The following is a 21772-nucleotide window of genomic DNA, read 5'->3' on the forward strand; positions in this document are numbered from 1 at the left end:
CCTGCGACTAATTCGGAGCATTTTAGCCGCGCATGTGTTTCCATTGTTTAAAACTGAGAGGCCATTTTCCAATTCCCCCCCGTTCCAATTATTCTCCCATTTCCCTCACAGACTCGTTGGGATTTCACATGTAAAATCTGAAATCTTATTGTCTCGAGTTGAAAAAAGAAAACAAACGCAACGCAATTATCTCAAAGGCTCCGAGCGCCAACTATTGTGGTTTGTTTTCGCAGGAGTGTCTGGAAAAGTGCGGCGAGAGTCTCCAAGAAATCATCAACTACCACATGGTAAGAAGACGGCGTCCTGGCTCGCTCCATTTCTCGCCAAAAACACTCGGGAATCCCAATCGTGCCCCGCCTATTTCCTGTTAAAAAAACGGCGGGTTCGGGTTTCGCTCGGATCGATTCTCCGCACGTCGTTCGATCGCAAAGAAAAAAAGCATTCATTTCTCCATTTTTTTCAGCTATATGTTGTGTTGCTGTGTTTTGATCGTTTGAGTTGATCCCTGGAACTGAGGCTCACGTGGTCGGAAAAGTCATCGTTTTCACCTGCCCCCTGTCCCCGCCCCACGTCCCTGTACTTCGCAGCAATTGTTTGAAATTACCAGGACGGAAAGGCGTCGATTAGGGATGTGTGGACAGGCTTCATTTGTCTCTTAATCCGGGTCAGGTTCAGATTTATGCTTGGAAAATTTGTTGTTTTCACCTACCCCCTTTCCCCGCCCAACGTCCCTGTACGTAGCCGCGATTGTTTGAAACTACCAGGACGGAACGGCGTCGATTTGGGATGTGCAGGCAGTCTTCGTCCGTCTCTTAGTCCGGGTCAGGTCCAGATTTAGTTCGGACCAGCCGGGTCTGAACTTGGGGTGCACTACTGATACGCTATGTGCTCGGTATCGGTATCGGATAAACGCATCGATACCGGTCAGACGATACCGTGGAAGGGGTTAAACCGGCCATTTCTTTGCAGATTGAAGACAGAAAACAGTTCCGTGGATAGAGACGTGCTGCATTTTTTAACAGAGCAGGCTAAAGTCTTGACTTTTAAAAGCTCGATAACAGTTCCAGACCGTTAGTATCGTTAAAAGGGGAATTGCTGTGATGATCTTTAAAGAGCGTCATCATCCTTCATTAACGTAAAGCTGTATTTTGATTTTTGAGTAAACCTGTGTTGTCCTGAAAATGTACTGAAAATACCGGTTTTCACTCACCTCCTATGTCCGCCCACTGTTATTCAGTACTTTGAGTGTCGAATCACATTTTCAATCATTTTCTCGTCCAAACTGTTTTTCCAAATACCTTTTTTCATTCTTAGTTATTTAATCCACTGCTTTTTGCTTCTACTTGAGTAACATTACTACCACTACTCTACTCACATCTAAATATTTGTATATATTTCTTAGAACTCGCCTAGGAGTATTTTGGTTTTGTTGTGTTTATTCGCTATAAATGGATTTGTTCTGTGACGACGTGATTGAGGTTCTCCAGGTCGCTCGTCCTCCTTTAGTGCCTCGCGGGGCCCCTCCCTGTCTGCTGACCCTTGACCCTTGCCCTCCCCCTCGCCCCCCCGCTGCCCTTTGAAGTCCATTAGCGTCAATGTCCGGTGCGTGCCTGCTGTAAATCCACCCCGAGCACGTGTGTGGCGCTGCATTCCTTGACACTTGAACAGAAACAACACGCGGTCGTTCCCAGTCCCAGGTCGTTTTAGCGTCAGCGCCTCTGGACATATCGCGGGGGTAACCCGGGGCGACCTTGACGTGGCAGTTGATTGGCTGCAGAGTTACCGCAGGTTACTTATGTGCGTGACTGTCGATCATGACGGGTTTCTGCTGCCGAGAGGTAAATGGATGTTCCTCTGGAGGTAAAGGTCACGATATACTGGATATGACGTGTACTTTTTGACAAAGTTAAAACACATACATTCAGTGCCTTAAAGTGACGTATGACAGGTTTTAACGATTGTCTAATTTTGACTTTATTTGGTGTGTTTATACCATACAAATGATAGTTTTACACCAATCGAGCAGGTATTTGTGGAGAAAACGGTGGAAAATCTGTATCACACCAGGGACACGCATTCCAGTCAAAGTCTATGCAGAATTTACACAAAGAAACAACTTTTTTGACTCTAAACATTAATTCAACAAAATAAAGTTGCTCTCATATATTTTTATCAGTCAAATAAAATAAATTGTGACATTAGATAACTTTTTCCCAGTGTTTGCTGGGTAATTTCCTACTGTGATGTCATCAATTACAAACAGGAAGTGAAATTATAAACCTAAAAAAAAAGTGCTATTCTGTGATAACATTTTTATGATTTTTAGCTGAATTCAAAATATATTTATCTTAACTGTGTTTTAGTTCAACCAGCCGTCCGACGTGTAGGGGCGCTTTAATGTATTAAGACTAAGTAAAGGTGTCGTGTGTGGCCTGCGCTCCTGCTGGTTTACATTGGTACTACACAGGCTGCACTGGCACTCGAGTCATTGGCTGCAGGTTCTGAGCTTTTGGAGGGTTTTGGATTTAAGTGTAGGATCTGGCAACCCAAATGTGAGGCTCATTCTGCTTTCAACAACAACAACAACAACAACAACAACAACAACAACAATGTGTGCATCATGTCTAATGTTTATATGATTAAAACCAGATCATCATTAAAACTGTCAGCAGCATAAGCCATATTTGGTTTGTTTACCTTGTATCCCGGACACAAATTTGTCAAGTTTGTGACTCGACTCCCCGGTAACGGGCTCGACTCCCCGGTTACGGGCTCGTCTCCCCGGTTACGGGCTCGTCTCCCCGGTTACGGGCTCGTCTCCCCGGTTAAGGGCTCGTCTCCCCGGTTACGGGCTCGTCTCCCCGGTTAAGGGCTCGTCTCGTCGGCCTGATGAATATTGAACAGCTGGAGAAAGTGGAAGTGGATCGAGCTCATTTCACATATATATATTATTCAGGCCTTTTAATGTTTAACGCTTCGTCTCATTTCTCATCTGACGCAACAAAACAATCACACGCGCTTCATAAAACAGGATTATTATTATTAAACGATTCTGAGACATTTGAATATTGCATCCTTCGTCCATAACTTAAACAATTAAAAAGGACCTTATAAAGACTCTACACTTGACATGAAACAACGTCATTTTACCAACTCATTCCTCGCGCCCGAATTACTCACTGCTTTTCACGACTGGGCGGAGTTTATGGCCGCTTTAAAACGCTCAACAATCAGCCGCAGGCAGCACACGGCGGTCTCATTTTGACCCCAATATACATCTTTTTTTTACTTCATAACGTGGAAAATTAAGGGTGGTAAAGTCCTTTTAACATTGAGTGCACAAACACAGAGCACGGAATCATGTTGTGCAGTTTATCTGTGTTTTCAGCAAATACAGTTACTTTAGTCCAATCAGAGGAGAGCGTTGCATCAAATTGAACAGCTCGTGTGGCGAGAGCATTTGTGATTTTACTTTAATCAGGGATAAATAAATGCAACTGTTTTGCATTTTAATACAATGCAACTTCATATTAAAGTATTCTATGTGTTCGGAATATTTGACTGTGACTGGACCAGGTAAAGGAATAAAATGCGGTTTAATTTAAGCATTTGGAGCAGCGTTAGACTCACTATTGGCTCACGTAATCTCCCGTTGAGATATAAAATGCCTCCGTCCACAGTCGAGGAGCTATAATATCGTTGCCACGGTTCCCGCGATAAACAATTTAGCGATAACACTGCCGCTGTTGCTATAGCGTGACGTGTTGTGATTGGAGATTAAACCTGTCGTCGTAGATCCTTTTGCGCCGTCCTGTGCGATGGGAAAGGAATGCGAGCAGACAAAGGCACCTTGTGGAGGCGCGGGAAGTCGTATCCGACGCCGTGATCTGGCACATCTTGATATCAGGCCCGAGGAATGAAGGACAAAAGCACTTATGTGTCTGCAAATGGGCATAAACGCCGGCTCGTTTTGGGGTCGTTAAGATAATGATCGATCCGAACGTGGGCAATGCCAAACACTGGATGGACCTCTCATCTGTGACGAGCAAACGTGTTTGGGACAAAACATGCATGTTTGTGTTTGGAAGGTTCTCACTCTGCGTTCCCAGAGACCAAGCTAATTTCAAAGCTAATTTTAAAGCTAATTTCAAAGCTAATTTCAAAGCTAATTCAAAGCTAATTTAAAAGCGAATTCAAAGCTAATTTCAAAGCTAATTTCATAGCTAATTTCAAAGCTAATTCAAAAGCTAATGTAAAAGCTAATTTGAAAGCTAATGTAAAAGCTAATTCAAAAGCTATTTTCAAAGCTAATTTCAAAGCTGTTTCAAAGCTAATGTAAAAGCTAATTTAAAAGCTATTTTCAAAGCAAATGTAAAAGCTAGTTCCAAAGCTAATTTCAAAGCTAATTTCAAAACTAATTCAAAAGCTAATTCAAAAGCTAATTTCAAAGCTAATCTAAAAGCTAATGTAAAAGCTAATTTCAAAGCTACTTTCAAAGCTAATGTAAAAGCTAATTCAATAGCTAATTTCAAAGCTAATCTAAAAGCTAATGTAAAAGCTAATTTCAAAACTAATCTAAAAGCTAATGAAGTTACAAGTGAAGTCAGTCCAACAAAAATGTGTCTTTAAACGTATTAGTTGAGGTTTAATTATCAGACAAACGTGAAATGTCTGTCGAATTAACCACAAAAGTACAGGAATTTCACCTTATACCAGGGCTTTTCAACATCAGGCCCGGGGGCTAAATCAGGCCCTCCAAGTGATTTAATTCGGCCCACAACCCACCTTCCATATATTAAAAAAATAGTAATGGTTTACTTCTGGGTCAGCACTAGTTTGGACCTGGTTTAAGTCTGGGTTAGTCCCGGGTCAGAGCTCTAGTTTTAGGCCTTGATCCTCTGAAAAATCTGGCCCCGCCTTTTATAAACACTATTCTTGATATTAGACTTTCTTTAAAACAACATTCACAACATTATCTAAATTCAAAGTCTGATCTTTTGAAATTAAAACCGCTATAATTGAATAAATGTGATGTGCATTTGATTTCCGCTCACAGTTTAGCATTTATAGTTACTTTGTCAACAATGCTCGGTTCATTTGAGACCCTCAAAATGGCCGCCCAAGTGATTCCTTCATTCCAGAGCGAGCGACATCGTCTTCTCTGTCGTCTCCGTTTGACTATCGCTGTTGTGTTTTTAACGAGCGGCGCTTCAGATGCAACCGTGCGCCTCCCGCTGCATTCTGTTTCGTTTCGCTCTTTCCATATTTAACCAGCCGCCGCCGCGCTGTAACGCCCGGGGGTGGTCGAACCAGTCGCCCTCCCGCTGAGCGCACGTTAGCTTAGTCAAACACTGAAATATGGTATGCTGGCGTAGGATAAGAGGATAAAATATACAACGTTTAAGGGTTTTTTCTGACGGATCTGTTTGTCTCGGCGTGTTTTAATTGCTCGAATGGGAAAATCACATCGCAATTTTTCTTAGCCTGTGAGAAACGGCGGACTCAACATGATTGTCCACGACTTTTCAGACCAAGGTCAAGCTAAGACGACATTTGGTCTTATGAGGATCTAAACCCGGACTTTATTAGACTAATATTAGGGTTGAATGATCCAAACCAGGTCTAAAATGACACTAAACACTAAATCTAAATACCGTATTTTCCGGACTATAAGTCGCACCTTTTTTATTAGTTTTGGCCGGGGTGCGACTTATACTCCAGAGCGACTTATATGTGATATTATTCATTATTTTCACCCTCACAACCACAAGAGGGCGCTCTAGGCTCTAAGCGACGTAGAAGAAGAATCTGCACTTCCTCTACCTCTGGAGTTTGTGGAGTTGTTTAGAAGTGACACAGAGGAAGAAGAATTCAATGGATTTAGTGATTTGGGGTAAAACTGATGCTTTGGTAAACTTGTTAGCATGTTCTTTATGCTATAGTTATCTGAATAACTGTTCATATGTTACGTTAACATACCAGACACTTACCACAGTTCTGTCTGTGCCTCATGTAGCTGAAGGTGTTAGCGTTAGCATACGTACACCTATTCACCATGTTCTCTAATCTGTTATTATTTTGAACTGCAGTTCAAGATGAAATGTCTGTTCTTGGTCTGGGATTTTATCAAATAAATTTTCCCCAAAAAATGCAACTTATACTCCAGTGTCACTTATATGTGTTTTTTACTTCTCTATTATGCATTTTTTGGCTGGTGCGACTTATACTCCAGAAAATACGGTACTCAAAGTGCAGAGGGCCCAGAGAAACACTGCGAAACACAGATTTACAAGATGTACACGTTGAAAATATGGTCTATATATAAAAACAAAGCTGTAGAAACACTGCAAAACTGTAAGTGTAAGTGTGTTTTTCCAACAGGAGAAACCGATACGTTTGAACTCTTTTAACGGTCAATCTTACTGCCCCAATCACTTGAACCTCGACAAAGACATTTTTCCAGGAGCATTTCAGCAGATTTCTTGAAGAACCTTGAGACACACGCGTAAACCCCCCTGAGGCCCCCCAATACGATCTTCCATGCCCTTCTTTTAATGCAGCGTTCGCATCTTTGTCTCATTCCTAATAGATGCGCCGAGAGTCAAACGCGCCATCCATAATGCATCGCGTGTTCGTATGGCGTTTCATGCTCGACTGGAACCATAGGCGCTGCGGTGGCGTCGGCCCGTTCCCGCCCACGACGGCCGAGAAGCTTCTGGACGTAGAAGAAGCTTAACGTCCCTGTGCGCGGGGGGTTTAGACCTCCACAAAAGCGCTCTGAAGCGCGGGGGGATTCTTGTTTTTCTGCGGTTTGTAGTCTTAATGTTCCTGGAGGTGCAATTTCAACGTAACGCTGTAGCGCACGACTTTATTCTTATAAATGTGCGAAAATGTAGCTTTTCCTCGTAGCTTGTATCGTATTAGCAGCTGTTTGCGGAAGCCAGAACGTTAGATTTCTCGTTTTTAATCTCGATAATTTAATCTTGAAAAAGTACGTTTGTAAATCAGTAAAAGTGCAACAAGGCAATTGTTTTGAACTGTTCTTGTTGCATTCGTCCAGTTTGTCGTTTATCACAGGCACAGCAAAGGATGTCGTGATGTCAAGTTTTAGTGTTGCGATTATTGCGACAAAAATCATCGCGGTTTAACGATTATTCGCGATTATCGAGACTGCGACCAAAAAAACAGATCATATCTTTACTTTACTTTCATTCTTGTGGTCTGACATGTCACTGTTCCTCAAGTTTTTGACCAGCTGAACCAAATGTAACGTTCTGAAAGACAAAATATAGTTAAATATGACAAAAACAGCCAGACAAAATAAAGTTCTTTACATTTTGGACGAGAGATTGAACTAAAAATATTCCATTTTGCTTCTAAAATTGTCATGATTAGGATTTTTATTGGTTCTTATGATTATCTTGTGACCAGAAGCGTCCCTGGGCACAACATGGATTTGTCTCGTGCCGCGACGTCGCACTGTGAAGTAGGAAAGTCACTGGGAGTTTAAAGTGACTTATGGCAAGTTTTTACAATTGTGTAATTCTGACTTTATTTGGTGTGTTTATACCTGTTGTACATGTAAATGATCGTTTTACACCAATGGAGCAGGTATTTGTGGAGAAAACGTTGAAAGATCTGTAGAAAATGACAGGAAGTGACATCACACCAGGGACACTTCCAGTCAAAGTTTATGCATAAATTACACAAAGAAACAACTTTTTTGACCCTTTAAACATGAATTCAACAAAATAAAATCGCTCTCATATAATTTTATTTGCCAAATAAAAAAGTGTAATGGCCCAGTGTTTGCTGGGTAATTTCCTACTGTGATGTCATCAATTGTAAACAGGAAGTGAAATTATTAACCTAAAAAATGTGCTATTCTGTGATCACATTTAAAAATATATATATATTGAGTAACTGCATTTTAGTTCAATTACTTGTCCGGCCTGTAGGGGGCGCTTTACGACACAGTTAGTCCGCTCTTGAGTGTGTTTAGTGTGTGCCAATGGATAGAGTCATCACGTAATCCTCCAACTTCATCTTAACAGACAAAAAAACAAGTTATTACGAGCCGTTCTTTCACTAACAACATTCATGGCTCTTTTTAATAGACGTTCTACACTCGCACACCTCCTCTTCGCACACGATCGTCCTTCGCTTTCTCCTCTTCCTCGTTACTCGCCACGTTCAAGCCCAAACCGCCACCGATGCCCAGCGCCGGCGTGCCACATAGCAGCCGAAGAATGCCCCGCTCGGCACCCATTATCGTCCCACGCTGAGGAAATGTGTCAGCGGGATTTTCTTTTTTTTCTCGTTTTGTTTTTGCGCAGCTCTCGTCGCTCCCAAACAGAGAAACAACACGGCGGTTTGGTCTGAGCCGCAGGTCACGGCCCCGTGTTTACTGCCGTCCCGCCACGTTTAGCTCCAACGTGGGCCACCGGGTCACGCCCCCGCTCACTGGGGGAGTCAAAACATGAATGACCGAGAGAGTTAAACCTGAATCTGTCCATTTTTCAGTGTCCCAAATACTGTATGTGACATTTTGAGAGTTTTTACACACCTGCTTTAGACCTGCTTTAGTCCTGATTTTAGTCCTGCTTTAGTCCTGCTTTAGTGCTGCTTTAGTCCTGGGTTAGTCCTGCTTTAGTCCTGGTTTAGTCCTGCTTTAGTGCTGCTTTAGTCCTGGGTTAGTCCTGCTTTAGTCCTGGTTTAGTCTTGCTTTAGTGCTGCTTTAGTCCTGCTTTAGTGCTGCTTTAGTCCTGGGTTAGTCCTGCTTTAGTCCTGGTTTAGTCCTGCTTTAGTGCTGCTTTAGTCCTGGGTTAGTCCTGCTTTAGTCCTGGTTTAGTCTTGCTTTAGTGCTGCTTTAGTCCTGCTTTAGTGCTGCTTTAGTCCTGGGTTAGTCCTGGTTTAGTCCTGCTTTAGTGCTGCTTTAGTCCTAGTTTAGTCCTGCTTTAGTGCTGCTTTAGTCCTGCTTTAGTGCTGCTTTAGTCCTGGGTTAGTCCTGGTTTAGTCCTGCTTTAGTCCTGGTTTAGTCCTGCTTTAGTGCTGATTTAGTCCTGCTTTAGTGCTGCTTTAGTCCTGGGTTGGTCCTGGTTTAGTCCTGCTTTAGTGCTAATTTAGTCCTGGTTTAGTTCTGCTTTAGTCCTGCTTTAGATAAGATAAGATTATATTTTCCTTTATTGTCCACACGTGGGGAAATTTAGTTGTTGCAACGCCGGTAGATACAGAGGAAAAGGACAGATAACTTATAGGAAGTTTAAAAAGAAAAAATAAGTACAGCTTTTGTCCTGCTTTAGTGCCGCTTTGCCCTGGTAAAGACCGTTCCGGTGTTTGCTAAAGAGAAGCCTTTAATAATAATAACCATTTTCAATATGAGAGTTTCTGATAACGCCTCAACATCGCAAACTATGAAAAACTGACGAAGCAATTAGCACTCAAATTAGCATATACGCAGACAACCAACCGCACCAGCCGTAACCGCGCAAAGATGTCCCAAATCTAACGTTACTCTGGAAATACAGAAACACAGCGAGCGATGAAGTTTAACGAGGATCTTTGTTTGTTTCTTCCGTCATTGAGCGCCACAACTCGCCGAACGTGAACAGCTAGCATGTCCGCGCGCGCGTAGCTTTGACACCGTCTGTACCAGGCCGTGCGCGCGGAGTCTCTCGTTGGTTTTAAAGACCCCGCGGCACATTGGCTCCCTGTCTTTATCGCACAATGACTTTCCTTCTGCCGGGCTGGACCCTGGAGCTGGCGTCCGGCACAAGAAGCCCATCTCAGCTTCGCCCGTTTAATTGGCTGCAAAGCTTTTGAATGAACTGGCCCCGTCTTTGTTGGCGTGGTAACCGGTGGACAGGCGAGCGCTCTGTGCGGCTCTGTGCGGCTCTGTGCGGCTCGGCGCTCTGTGCAGCTCGGCGCTCGCACACGTTTAAGTGCCATTAAGTTTACGGGCTCGTAAAGTGCAGCTTGAACGCCCCGTGCAAGACAAACGCCGAATTCAGCAGCAGGAAGAAAAATGCAAGGGAAACGGTCAAAACGCCACACTTATGGCTGTTATTTCATTTATTTTGTTTGTGTTTCATTTACTTTATCACATTATTTGTCATTGGATTAAGAATTAAGGCTGAACATCGTGAGATTTAGTCTCCCGATCGGGTCGATCGAGACGTTTTCCGTCATTGACTGTTGAAGCCTGACCCCTGGACTGTTGAAGCCTGACCCCTGGACTGTTGAAGCCTGACCCCTGGACTGTTGAAGCCTGACCCCTGGTGGTCACTCCGACTCAATTTTTTTTAAAATTTTGATCTTTTTTTTGCCTTCAAAGTAAAAAAAACATGAATTTGCCTACCGTTCGACCCACTTGAAAAATGTTGGGTCGGGTTACAGCAAACAGACTTTTTCTTCTTCTTTTGTGTTTTATGGCGGTTTGCATCCATAAAGTGTTACATTACCACCACCTGCTGTAGTTTTACGTCTTCAAAGTATGTGTTTTATGCTGTACCGATCAAAAAGGAGAAAGAGAGAGAGAGAGAAGAGAGAGAGAGAGAGCTGTCCTGTTTGTTTTCTCTCTTAAGTTCATTGGTGACAATTTGTAATAACTACACTTATTCCTGTCTTAGTAAAGCATGAACAAAGACTTAATTCATAGTGAACAAATAGTTTATTAAGAATGATTCCGGCTTTAGTGATCACTTAACTAAAACTCTGAATAATGCTTGATAAGCTATTTGTTCATTTTGAGTTAAGCTTTTGTTCATGCTTTGTTAAGGTAAATGAAGGTAATTAAAGGGTAATTATTGTACAATACATTTATTCAACATTAATAACAATCGTGGTCTTTGTATTTTGTTGATTTAAAACGTTCAAGTTGAAGAGTTGTTATGTATTTTGGAGTCTTTGTCAGTAAAACAAGATTCTTATTTTTTTTTGTCTTTACAGTGCACATTTCAAACATTTGTGCCAAAAAAACAAATTTATTCTGTTTTTATTATTCTCTTATTATTACACATTTATTCTGTGTATTATAACACACTTATTCACGTTATTACACATTTATTCTTCTGTTTTTTACACATTTATTCTACTTATTATTATTCTCTTATTATTACACATTTATTCACGTTATTATTATGCATTTAGTCTGTCAATATTAAACATTTATTCTGTTATTATTACACTTTTATTCACATTATTACACATTTATTCTGTTATTATTACACTTTTATTCACATTATTACACATTTATTCTGTTATTATTACACTTTTATTCACATTATTACACATTTATTCTGTTATTATTACTCTTTTATTCACATTATTACACATTTATTCTGTTATTGCACATTTATTCACATTATTACACATTTATTCTGTTATTATTACACATTTATTCACGTTATTATTATGCATTTAGTCTGTCAATATTAAACATTTATTCTGTTATTACACTTTTATTCACATTATTACACATTTATTCTGTTATTATTACACTTTTATTCACATTATTACACATTTATTCTGTTATTATTACACTTTTATTCACATTATTACACATTTATTCTGTTATTATTACTCTTTTATTCACGTTGTTACACATTTATTCTGTTATTATTACACATTTATTCACGCTTTTACACATTTATTCACGTCATTATTACACATTTATTATGTTTTATAATTTCTGTGTTGACATTTGACAAACCGCCACTGCCTTTTTACCGATCGTACCAATCCTCTGACGTATTTGTCCATTTATATATCGTTCTTTTTGCCGTTCACATTCCTCATCAAGTGCTTAATTTTTGTGGCTTCACTTTGAGACGTAACTCCACTTTTACATCTGACATTTACGCTCACGTCTGTGGTGTCGTTTTGTAGGAAACACCACATTCTCCACCTCTCTCTCTCTCTCTCTTCCTCTCTCTCTCTTCCTCCCCTTTCTATCCCCTCTTTCCTTCCTTTCTCTTCCCATTCTCTTTTGTCATCTCTCTCGCTCTCTTCCTTTCTGCTTCTTTGCGATCCTCTCCTCTTTCCTCCTCTCTTCCGCCCTCTCTTCCTCCTCCCCTCTCTCTCTTTTTCCTCCCCGTCCTTTTCTCCTCTTCTCCTTCCTTCCTTTCTCTTCCCAGTCTCTTTTGTCATCCCTTTCTTTCTTCCTGCCTCTTTGCCATTCTCTTCCTCTCCTCTTCCCGCCTCTCTTCCTCCTCTTCCCCTTCTCTTTCCTCCTCTCTCTCCTCCTCATCCCTCGCTCCTGTGACCTATTTAGCAGCAGCAGCAGCAGCAGCAGGAGGAGGAGGAGGAGGAGTGAGAGGAGGAGGAGGAGGAGGAGGAGGAGTGAGAGGAGGAGTGAGAGGAGGAGGAGGAGGAGGAGTGAGAGGAGGACGAGGAGGAGGAGTGAGAGGAGGAGGAGGAGGAGGAGGAGGAGGAGGAGGAGGAGGAGGAGGAGGAGGAGGAGTGAGACGATGTGCTCTGAAAGCTGCAGAACACAGAGTGTAAAATCCCGTATGGCCTGGTGTTTGGAGCGTCTGGATCTGTGTCGCGTCCGTTTATGTAAAATCAGAAAAAAGAACAGAAAAAAGAGGTTAATTTATAGCCTCGGATCTGAAGTCAGGACGCTGTGTTTGAGCGCCATCTGTTGGTGAAGCGCGGTCACACGTCGCTGCAGGAGAAAATGAAGAACACGTTTAGAACAAAGACGGCAGCGTAATTGGATCAGAATATATATAAGAAAAACTAAATAATAATGGAAGATTTTTAGCAATAACTCACTTAATTTTAAAGATTTGATGAAATGTATTTAAAAAAGTCTAATTTGAAAGTGAAAATATTTAAATGGGACTTAAATGTAGGACTTTTTATGCCATAATTTTCTTTCTATTTATGTTTTGTCATATTGTGCCATTATTATTATTATGTATTATTATTATATTTTTATTTATTTATTTTACTCTCTTTTTCTGCTCTTTATTCTGTAATTATTATTGTGTTATTATTACATATTCCTTCACGTTATTACACATTTATTCTCTTAATATTAAACATTAATTCTGTTATTATTACACTTTTATTCACGTTATTATTACACATATATTCTGTTAATTATTATTCTGTTGTTATTATTACACATTCATTCTGTTTTTACACATTTATTCTGTTTATTATTATTCACGTTATTACACATTTATTCACGTTATTATTACGCATTTAGTCCGTCAATTATTATCATTGTTATTATTATATTTTGATGTATATTTTTAACTCTCTTTTTCTGCTGTGTTATGTTTTTATATTCAAAAATGTGCGATATATAAATAAATATATATATAAAAGAAATGTATTTAAAAGTCTCTAAAGCAGGGGTGTCCAAACTTTTTTCACCAAGGGCCGCATTTTGAAACTTAAACGGGCAGAGGGCCACAAACAACTTGACAATGTCGAATTTGCTGAATGACAAAGTGAATCATTCGGAATTTTGCATTTGATGTAATTGCGATGAGCCTCCATAACCTTTAATTAGACCTAGAACATTCATATTAGGTTTGTATAACATCATTATGCCTGAATTTTCCCAATTTCACAGTAAAAAGTACTACCTTTTGTTGTTTGGGCCGACATAGCAGGAAGCTGGAGAGCCAACAAAAATGTATCTGAGGGCCGCATTTGGCCCCCGGGCCCTAGTTTGGACATGCCTGCTCTAAAGCTTCTAAAGTAATTGCAGAACCATGGGATTGTTTGGTAACGGTGCGCGATACGCATTAAAGGGCTTTTTTCATATCTGTCGACTTGGAGCCCAAACTGATCCTGATTCATCACAAAAGTGTCGATTTGATGGAAAATAAGTTATTACAGCTTTGTTTTTCTTTTCTTTTTTACCCAGGAATATGGATGTCACGGTACCAAATGTTCGTGTTTTATGATTATTGTGATTTTACAATTATGTGTGTCCGACTTTACAAAAATGAACTTTCAGAACGACAAAATAAAGTTACATTTGACAAAACCAGCCAGATAACATACATTTCTTTACATTTAGCTCTGTTTTTTGGCCTGTACAAAAAGTACTTAATTTTGCTTCTAAAATTGTCCCGATTGTGATTTTTCGGTTCTTACGATGATATTACGAGCTGAACAATCACGATTATCGATAAACCCAATACTCGCGATGCCCCTGCCCAGGAGCGTGACAGTTCTGGCTCATCAGAAGGTGGAAAACGTGGAGTAAATTAAGTGAATATTGGTTCGTGTTATGAATATTCTCTCCGTTCGTGTCTTTTCAGATCCTGTTTGACCAGGCGCAGCGCTCCATCAAGCAGCAGCTGCACAGCTTCATCAAAGAGTGAGTATTTGAGTATTTGAGAGTCACGCTCTTCACCTCCGCACACGTCTTCCTCTTTTTGGGCTTCTGAAATATAGATGAAAGCGCGACCGTTTGACCCAGATCTGAGCCGCCGCGGTCTACCTCGCTTGACTTATGGTCCCGAGAGCGAGCGGCGGTTGTTTACTCGAGTTTGGTTCTTTGAAGAAGAAGAAGAAGAAGAAGAAGAAGAGGAAGAAGAAGAAGAAGAAGAAGAAGAAGAAGAAGAAGAAGAAGAAGAAGAAGAAGAAGAAGAAGAAGAAGAAGAAGTGTGAAAAGTGTTGAGAGAATCTGTCGTTTCAAGAGCACGGTCGCTCTTCAGAATGTTCAAAACTGGGACTAAACCTGAACTTGACCCGGACAAAATGAGGTCTAAAACTGAACCTACAACCTAGATAAGAACCTTACCTAGAATAAGAACTGAACTGAACCTAAAATAAGAACTAAACCTAGAATAAGAACTAAACTGAACCTAGAATAAGAACCTTACCTAGAATAAGAAGTATTATGCCACCAAGTTAGTAGAAAGCGAGGTCGTCCCGACACACACTTTGTTCACTAAACATGACAAAAAACAGCTCAGAAAACACGAGAGTTCATGCAGTTACACATAATGTATCCAGAAAAGTAAAAGTATTAAACAGAGTATTTATATGCGAAACGACACAATAAACGACGCATCTCAAGCGAACTCACCTTTCTGATGTCGTCCTTCTAAATCGTTTAATTGCCGTGTTTCCTTAGCGACGTGCGCAAGTTCAAGGAGACGAAGAAGCAATTCGACCGCGTGCGCGAGGACCTGGAGCTGGCGCAGGTGAAGAACGCCCAGGCGCCCCGGACCAAGCCCCACGAGGTGGAGGAGGCCACGGGCGCTCTCTGCATCACCCGCAAGTGCTTCAGACACCTGGCCCTCGACTACGTGCTGCAGGTGGGCGTGTCCACGTGCTCGACGACCGCGCCCTGACGGGGGAACGCGCTCGAATGTGGAGCTCGAAGTGCAGCAATATCAATAATACACGGATTTCTGTCTCTTTTTAATCATCTAAAATGTGCATATCCAAAACAAAACTGTGATATTATTACTGTATTTTCCGGACTATAAGTGGCACCGGAGTATAAGTCGCACCAGTCAAAAAATGCATAATAGAGAAGAAAGAAACATATAAGTTGCACTGGAGTATAAGTTTATAAGTATTAATATAAGTATAAGTCGCACCCCGGCCAAAACTATGAAAAATGGTGCAACTTATAGTCCGGAAAATACGGTATTTTTTATTTTAGTCGACTTGTCAGTAACATAATGATTATTTTGAGGATAAATGTCGCAATTTAACCAAAATCACGACCAAAACAACAGTAAAATCCTGCATTTTCTTTCCTTCTTGTTTTCGTAGCGCGTTATCGCTCTTCGACATGTGACCTGCTTTATCAAATTAAACCTTATGAATGACACGCATTTTATTAATTACTGTAGATATTAAAATCTACAGTATTGTAAAAATAACAATAATAATAAAAATGATAATTGTTATAATTAAAAATAATAATAAATAATACAATAAAATGAATACAAAAATGTAATTAAAAAAAAAATTAAATACAATTAAATTAAATTGTGACATGATGGATTTTAGCCGGACCCCCGTACTTGAGCGTCCTCCTCTTAAAGTTCAGCTGCTTCAATGTTTAAACTCGACATAGTTTTTACATCACAAAGACATAAATATTTGGACAGTGATGAAAAGTGTCCCTCGCGTGACTCCGTCTTCGCTCTCTCTCTTTTTACGTCTGTGACACATTCTCTCCATATTACATGAGACAGGGGCTTTACCCACAATGCCCCAGGGCTCACTCTGATCAGTGTGCCCTCTCTCTCTCTCTCTCTCTCTCTTTTTACTCTTTTCTCTCCATCTCTTTGTCTCTTCCTGTTTCCTCTCACCCTGTTCATGTTTGTACCTCTCTCTCTCTCTCTCTCTCTCTCCCTCCCTCTCTCTTTTTTACTCTTCTCTCCCTCCCTCCCTCCCTCTCTCCCCTCTATGTCTCCTTCTCTCCCCTCTCCCATCTCTCCTTTTCTCCCTCTCTTCCTCTCTTTCTCCCATCTCTCCTTCTCTCCCCTCCCCCCTCTCTCTCCTTCTCTCCCCTCTCTCCTTCGCTCCCTCTCTTCCTCTCTCTCTCCCAGCTCTCCTTCTCCTCCTCTCTTCCTCTCCCCTCCCCCCTCTCTCCTCTCCCATCTCTCCCTCTCTCTTTTTTAGTCTTCTCCCCCACCCTCCCTCCCTCACTCTCTTCACTCTCTCTTTCCTCCCTCCCTCCCTCTCTCTCCCTCTCTTCCCTCTCTCCCTCCCTCCCTCTCTCTCCCTCTCTTCCCTCTCTCTCTCCCTCTCTCTCTCTCTCCCTCTCTTCCCTCTCTCCCTCCCTCCCTCTCTCTCACCCTCTTCCCTCTCTCTCTCACTCTCTTCCCCCTCTCGCTCCCTCTCTTCCCTCCCTCTCGCTCCCTCTCTTCCCTCTCTCTCTCTCTCTCTCTCTCTCTTTCCTCCCTCCCTCCCTCTCTCTCTCACTCTCTTCCCTCTCTCTCTCTCACTCTCTTCCCTCTCTCTCTCACTCTCTTCCCTCTCTCTCTCCCTCTCTTCCCTCTCTCCCTCCCTCCCTCTCTCTCCCTCTCTTCCCTCTCTCCCTCCCTCCCTCTCTCTCCCGCTCTTCCCTCTCTCCCTCCCTCCCTCTCTCTCCCTCTCTTCCCTCTCTCCCTCCCTCCCTCTCTCTCCCGCTCTTCCCTCTCTCCCTCCCTCCCCCTCTCTCCCTCTCTTCCCTCTCTCCCTCCCTCCCTCTCTCTCACCCTCTTCCCTCTCTCTCTCACTCTCTTCCCCCTCTCGCTCCCTCTCTTCCCTCCCTCTCTTCCCTCTCTCTCCTCCCTCTCTTCCCTCCCTCTCTTCCCTCTCTCTCCTCCCTCTCTTCCCTCCCTCTCTTCCCTCTCTCTCTCTCTCTCTCTCTTCCCTCCCTCCCTCCCTCTCTCTCCCTCTCCTCCCTCTCTCTCTCCTTTGGGATGTTTGAACTCTTCATTTAAAGTATCTGAAGTGGCAGAAGGTCAGATCTTGTCGTTTATTCCCTCTGCCGCTGGAGCGACCTCTCAAACGTCACTTAAGTTCAGTTTGACTCCCTCCCTCCCTCTCTCCCCTCTATGTCTCCTTCTCTCCCCTCTCTCCCATCTCTCCTTTTCTCCCTCTCTTTCTCCCATCTCTCCTTCTCTCCCCTCCCCCCTCTCTCTCCTTCTCTCCCCTCTCTCCTTCGCTCCCTCTCTTCCTCTCTCTCTCCCTCTCTCCCAGCTCTCCTTCTCCTCCTCTCTTCCTCTCCCCTCCCCCCTCTCTCCTCTCCCATCTCTCCCTCTCTCTTTTTTAGTCTTCTCCCCCACCCTCCCTCCCTCACTCTCTTCACTCTCTCTTTCCTCCCTCCCTCCCTCTCTCTCACTGTCTTCCCTCTCTCTCTCACTCTCTTCCCTCTCTCTCTCCCTCTCTTCCCTCTCTCCCTCCCTCCCTCTCTCTCCCTCTCCTCCCTCTCTCTCTCCTTTGGGATGTTTGAACTCTTCATTTAAAGTATCTGAAGTGGCAGAAGGTCAGATCTTGTCGTTTATTCCCTCTGCCGCTGGAGCGACCTCTCAAACGTCACTTAAGTTCAGTTTGACTCCCTCCCTCCCTCTCTCCCCTCTATGTCTCCTTCTCTCCCCTCTCTCCCATCTCTCCTTTTCTCCCTCTCTTTCTCCCATCTCTCCTTCTCTCCCCTCCCCCCTCTCTCTCCTTCTCTCCCCTCTCTCCTTCGCTCCCTCTCTTCCTCTCTCTCTCCCTCTCTCCCAGCTCTCCTTCTCCTCCTCTCTTCCTCTCCCCTCCCCCCTCTCTCCTCTCCCATCTCTCCCTCTCTCTTTTTTAGTCTTCTCCCCCACCCTCCCTCCCTCACTCTCTTCACTCTCTCTTTCCTCCCTCCCTCCCTCTCTCTCACTGTCTTCCCTCTCTCTCTCACTCTCTTCCCTCTCTCTCTCCCTCTCTTCCCTCTCTCCCTCCCTCCCTCTCTCTCCCTCTCTTCCCTCTCTCTCTCCCTCCCTCTCTCTCTCCCTCTCTTCCCTCTCTCCCTCCCTCCCTCTCTCTCACCCTCTTCCCTCTCTCTCTCACTCTCTTCCCCCTCTCGCTCCCTCTCTTCCCTCCCTCTCGCTCCCTCTCTTCCCTCCCTCTCGCTCCCTCTCTCTCTCTCTCTCTCTCTCTCTCTCTCTCTCTCTCTCTCTCTTTCCTCCCTCCCTCCCTCTCTCTCTCACTCTCTTCCCTCTCTCTCTCACTCTCTTCCCTCTCTCTCTCCCTCTCTTCCCTCTCTCCCTCCCTCCCTCTCTCTCCCTCTCTTCCCTCTCTTCCCTCTCTCCCTCCCTCCCTCTCTCTCCCTCTCTTCCCTCTCTCCCTCCCTCCCTCTCTCTCACCCTCTTCCCTCTCTCTCTCACTCTCTTCCCCCTCTCGCTCCCTCTCTTCCCTCCCTCTCTTCCCTCTCTCTCCTCCCTCTCTTCCCTCCCTCTCTTCCCTCTCTCTCTCTCTCTCTTCCCTCCCTCCCTCCCTCTCTCTCCCTCTCCTCCCTCTCTCTCTCCTTTGGGATGTTTGAACTCTTCATTTAAAGTATCTGAAGTGGCAGAAGGTCAGATCTTGTCGTTTATTCCCTCTGCCGCTGGAGCGACCTCTCAAACGTCACTTAAGTTCAGTTTGACTCGCTCCCTCTCTCCTTCTCTCCTTCTCTGCTTCTCTCCTTTTCTTCTCTCCTTCTCTCCCTCCCTCACTCCCTCTCTCCTTTGGGACGCTCTCAACTCTCTCCGTTCTGCAAAAGGGAAACGTCTGCTCTCGTTCTCGTCACATATCGTAAAAAAGGTCATTCTCACTCTCGTATTCGCTGTATTTAAATATTCCTCATGAATCAGAAGCTCTATATTTGCTTTATATTTGTCTCAAAAACAGCGCGTTCTTCTCCGCTCCACCAGAGGGAGTCGCGCTACAACACTTTCATTTAAACCGTTTCCTCCACAGATTAACGTGCTCCAAGCAAAGAAGAAGTTTGAAATCCTGGATGCGGTGAGTATTCTTGACTTCACGGTGTAATTTAAACTTTAGACACATAAAAAGGACCATTCTATGTCAACGATGAGTCAAAACTATTAATTTTATACATCAAAAATATGTAAAAAGCAGTGTAAAAGTGTAAAAAATAGCTCCATCATCATTTAACTTAATACATTTTTTTGGAGCTACTGTGTCCAAGTCATTTCTGTTTAATGAAACTTTTTAACACGGCAAAGACAAAGACCAAAATCTGCCCCTGACCAGTCCCTAGTTCCTAATCTGATCGAATTGGAACTAAAAGAAACAAGCTCCTGACTGTTTTTAATCACTTCAATCACTGTTATGCTTTTTTACCCAGCGTATGAATCTAAAATGACTGGAAAAGCACATTAAAGGACGACACAAACTGCACCGACGGTTATGGACTGGACCCACACCAGAACTGACTGAAAAATGTTGGAAATGGATAAATTTGAAAAAAATAAACCCTCACTGTAAAAATATATGCACACCTATAAATACGTTTGTTTTTTGTTTTTTTGGATTTCAGTGAGGGTTTATTTTTTTCAAATCACTTAGTGTAAAAATCTATATTTACTGGACTAAAGAGACTAAACTGAACATTATGCTATTCAAGTTTTTTTTTCGTTCTGCCTTTCATTTTCCAGATATGACCATTTAAAAAAAAAAAAAAAAAAAATTGTCCTGCCCTGTTTTTGTGTGTGTTTTTTTCAGTTTTCCCCCTCAAAATCACTTACTGTAAAAGTCAAAATCACTTACTGTAAAAGTCAAAATCACTTACTGTAAAAGTCAAAATCACTTACTGTAAAAGTCAATATTCGAAAGACTAAACTGAACTTTTGCCACTTTTTTCTCCCGTTCTGCATTTCATTTCTCAGATGTTGTCGTTTATGAACGCTCAGTTTTCGCTCTTCCAACAAGGCTACAACCTGCTGGACGAGATCGACCCGTACATGAAGAAACTGGCTGCAGAGGTCAGTACTCCCTCCCCCCGTCCTGTCCCCGTCCCCCCCTTGTCCCTCTGTCCCCCGTCGGCGAGTTACGTAAGCGTTTTGGAACCTTGCTCGTCACGGCCGGCTGCACACGATCGACCCGCCGTTACCCAACCCCCGAGCCCGCTGCAGAAACACCGTCCTGTCCCAGTCATGTTTTCAGCCCCCGAACCCGCCGCAGAAACACCGTCCCAGTCATGTTTTCAACCCCTGAACCCGCCGCAGAAACACCGTCCCAGTCATGTTTTCAACCCCTGAACCCGCCGCAGAAACACCGTCCCAGTCATGTTTTCAACCCCTGAACCCGCCGCAGAAACACCGTCCCAGTCAAGTTTTCAACCCCTGAACCTGCCGCAGAAACACCGTCCTGTCCCACTCATGTTTTCAGTCGTTGTGCTCTGACTTCTAGTTGGATCAGCTGGTGATCGACTCGGCCGTGGAGAAGAGGGAAATGGAGCATAAACACGCCACCGTCCAGCAGAGGGTGAGTGTCGGGTCACTTACAAGCCTGGACTTTGGGGAATTACCTAAAAAAAATGATATATATTTATATATAAGCTAAAAGGTTGCGATATTTGCAGCACGTGCATTTGGTTTTTTGTGGAACAATCTTGGAGAAATACTGAATTCATGTCAAGCGATTGCAATTTGGTTTGTGTGGTATAATGGATGTTCTTTTCTGCACATTTTAAACGGTAAAACGTGATTGGACAGTGAAATAAAAGTGCAGAAATAAGTCTGTTTGAGGACACTGCAAGTTTGTTTTACGTTTGTTTTTGCTCATTGGACAGAATAAAAATAACACGCTCTTTTTATATTCTATTTTTTATATTCTATTTTTTATATTCTATTTTTTGTATAGTCTTAATCAGATAATATTGTATCTTTTTTTGTTCTTTCATGTTTCCAAATAAAATAAAAACCAACAAACACAGACAAACAAATCAAATAAATAATAATAATAATAATGTGAAAATAATACAAATAATTTATTATAATAATGAAATCTAAATTAAATTAAAAAGACAAGACAGAGAGAAAAGAACATTTTGTAGGGTTGAAAATAAGAATTTAAGAGAAAATAAATAAATAATAATAATAATAACACAGCCAAAAAAAAATAAATATTAAGGCACATAAAGTCCCAGCTCTATTCTAGATTCTATAAGATTCTATTCTATTAAATCAGATATTATCACAGAGACATTTCTTGTCCTCTTAATATCCTCATAATATAAATAACATAAATAACTTTTGAAAGAGCCGTTTCTGACTTGTACATGAAGTATTGGACTCGTACTCGGCCGTGGACAGTTGCTCTGTTG

General features: G+C 42.5%; 1 protein-coding gene and 1 long non-coding RNA gene across 2 annotated transcripts in view; one reads left to right on the forward strand and one right to left on the reverse strand.

Annotated features, from left to right (window-relative positions):
• acap3a (ArfGAP with coiled-coil, ankyrin repeat and PH domains 3a) overlaps positions 1 to 21772 on the forward strand; it is a 104290-nt gene that overhangs the window by 51739 nt on the left and 30779 nt on the right. Inside the window, exons 4-9 of the mRNA XM_072448827.1 lie at positions 234 to 287; positions 14283 to 14341; positions 15104 to 15287; positions 19402 to 19446; positions 20334 to 20429; positions 20857 to 20931. Coding sequence (XP_072304928.1) covers positions 234 to 287; positions 14283 to 14341; positions 15104 to 15287; positions 19402 to 19446; positions 20334 to 20429; positions 20857 to 20931 — 513 coding nt within the window. The remainder of the gene's footprint in view (positions 1 to 233; positions 288 to 14282; positions 14342 to 15103; positions 15288 to 19401; positions 19447 to 20333; positions 20430 to 20856; positions 20932 to 21772) is intronic.
• LOC140362679 (uncharacterized) overlaps positions 1 to 21772 on the reverse strand; it is a 414634-nt gene that overhangs the window by 10233 nt on the left and 382629 nt on the right. The gene's annotated exons all lie outside the window — the stretch shown is intronic.

This window comes from Eucyclogobius newberryi, unplaced genomic scaffold (genome assembly GCF_026437365.1).
Source record: "Eucyclogobius newberryi isolate DKJ021-1_F unplaced genomic scaffold, fEucNew1.0.hap1 SCAF_17, whole genome shotgun sequence".
NCBI lineage: Eukaryota > Metazoa > Chordata > Actinopteri > Gobiiformes > Gobiidae > Eucyclogobius > Eucyclogobius newberryi.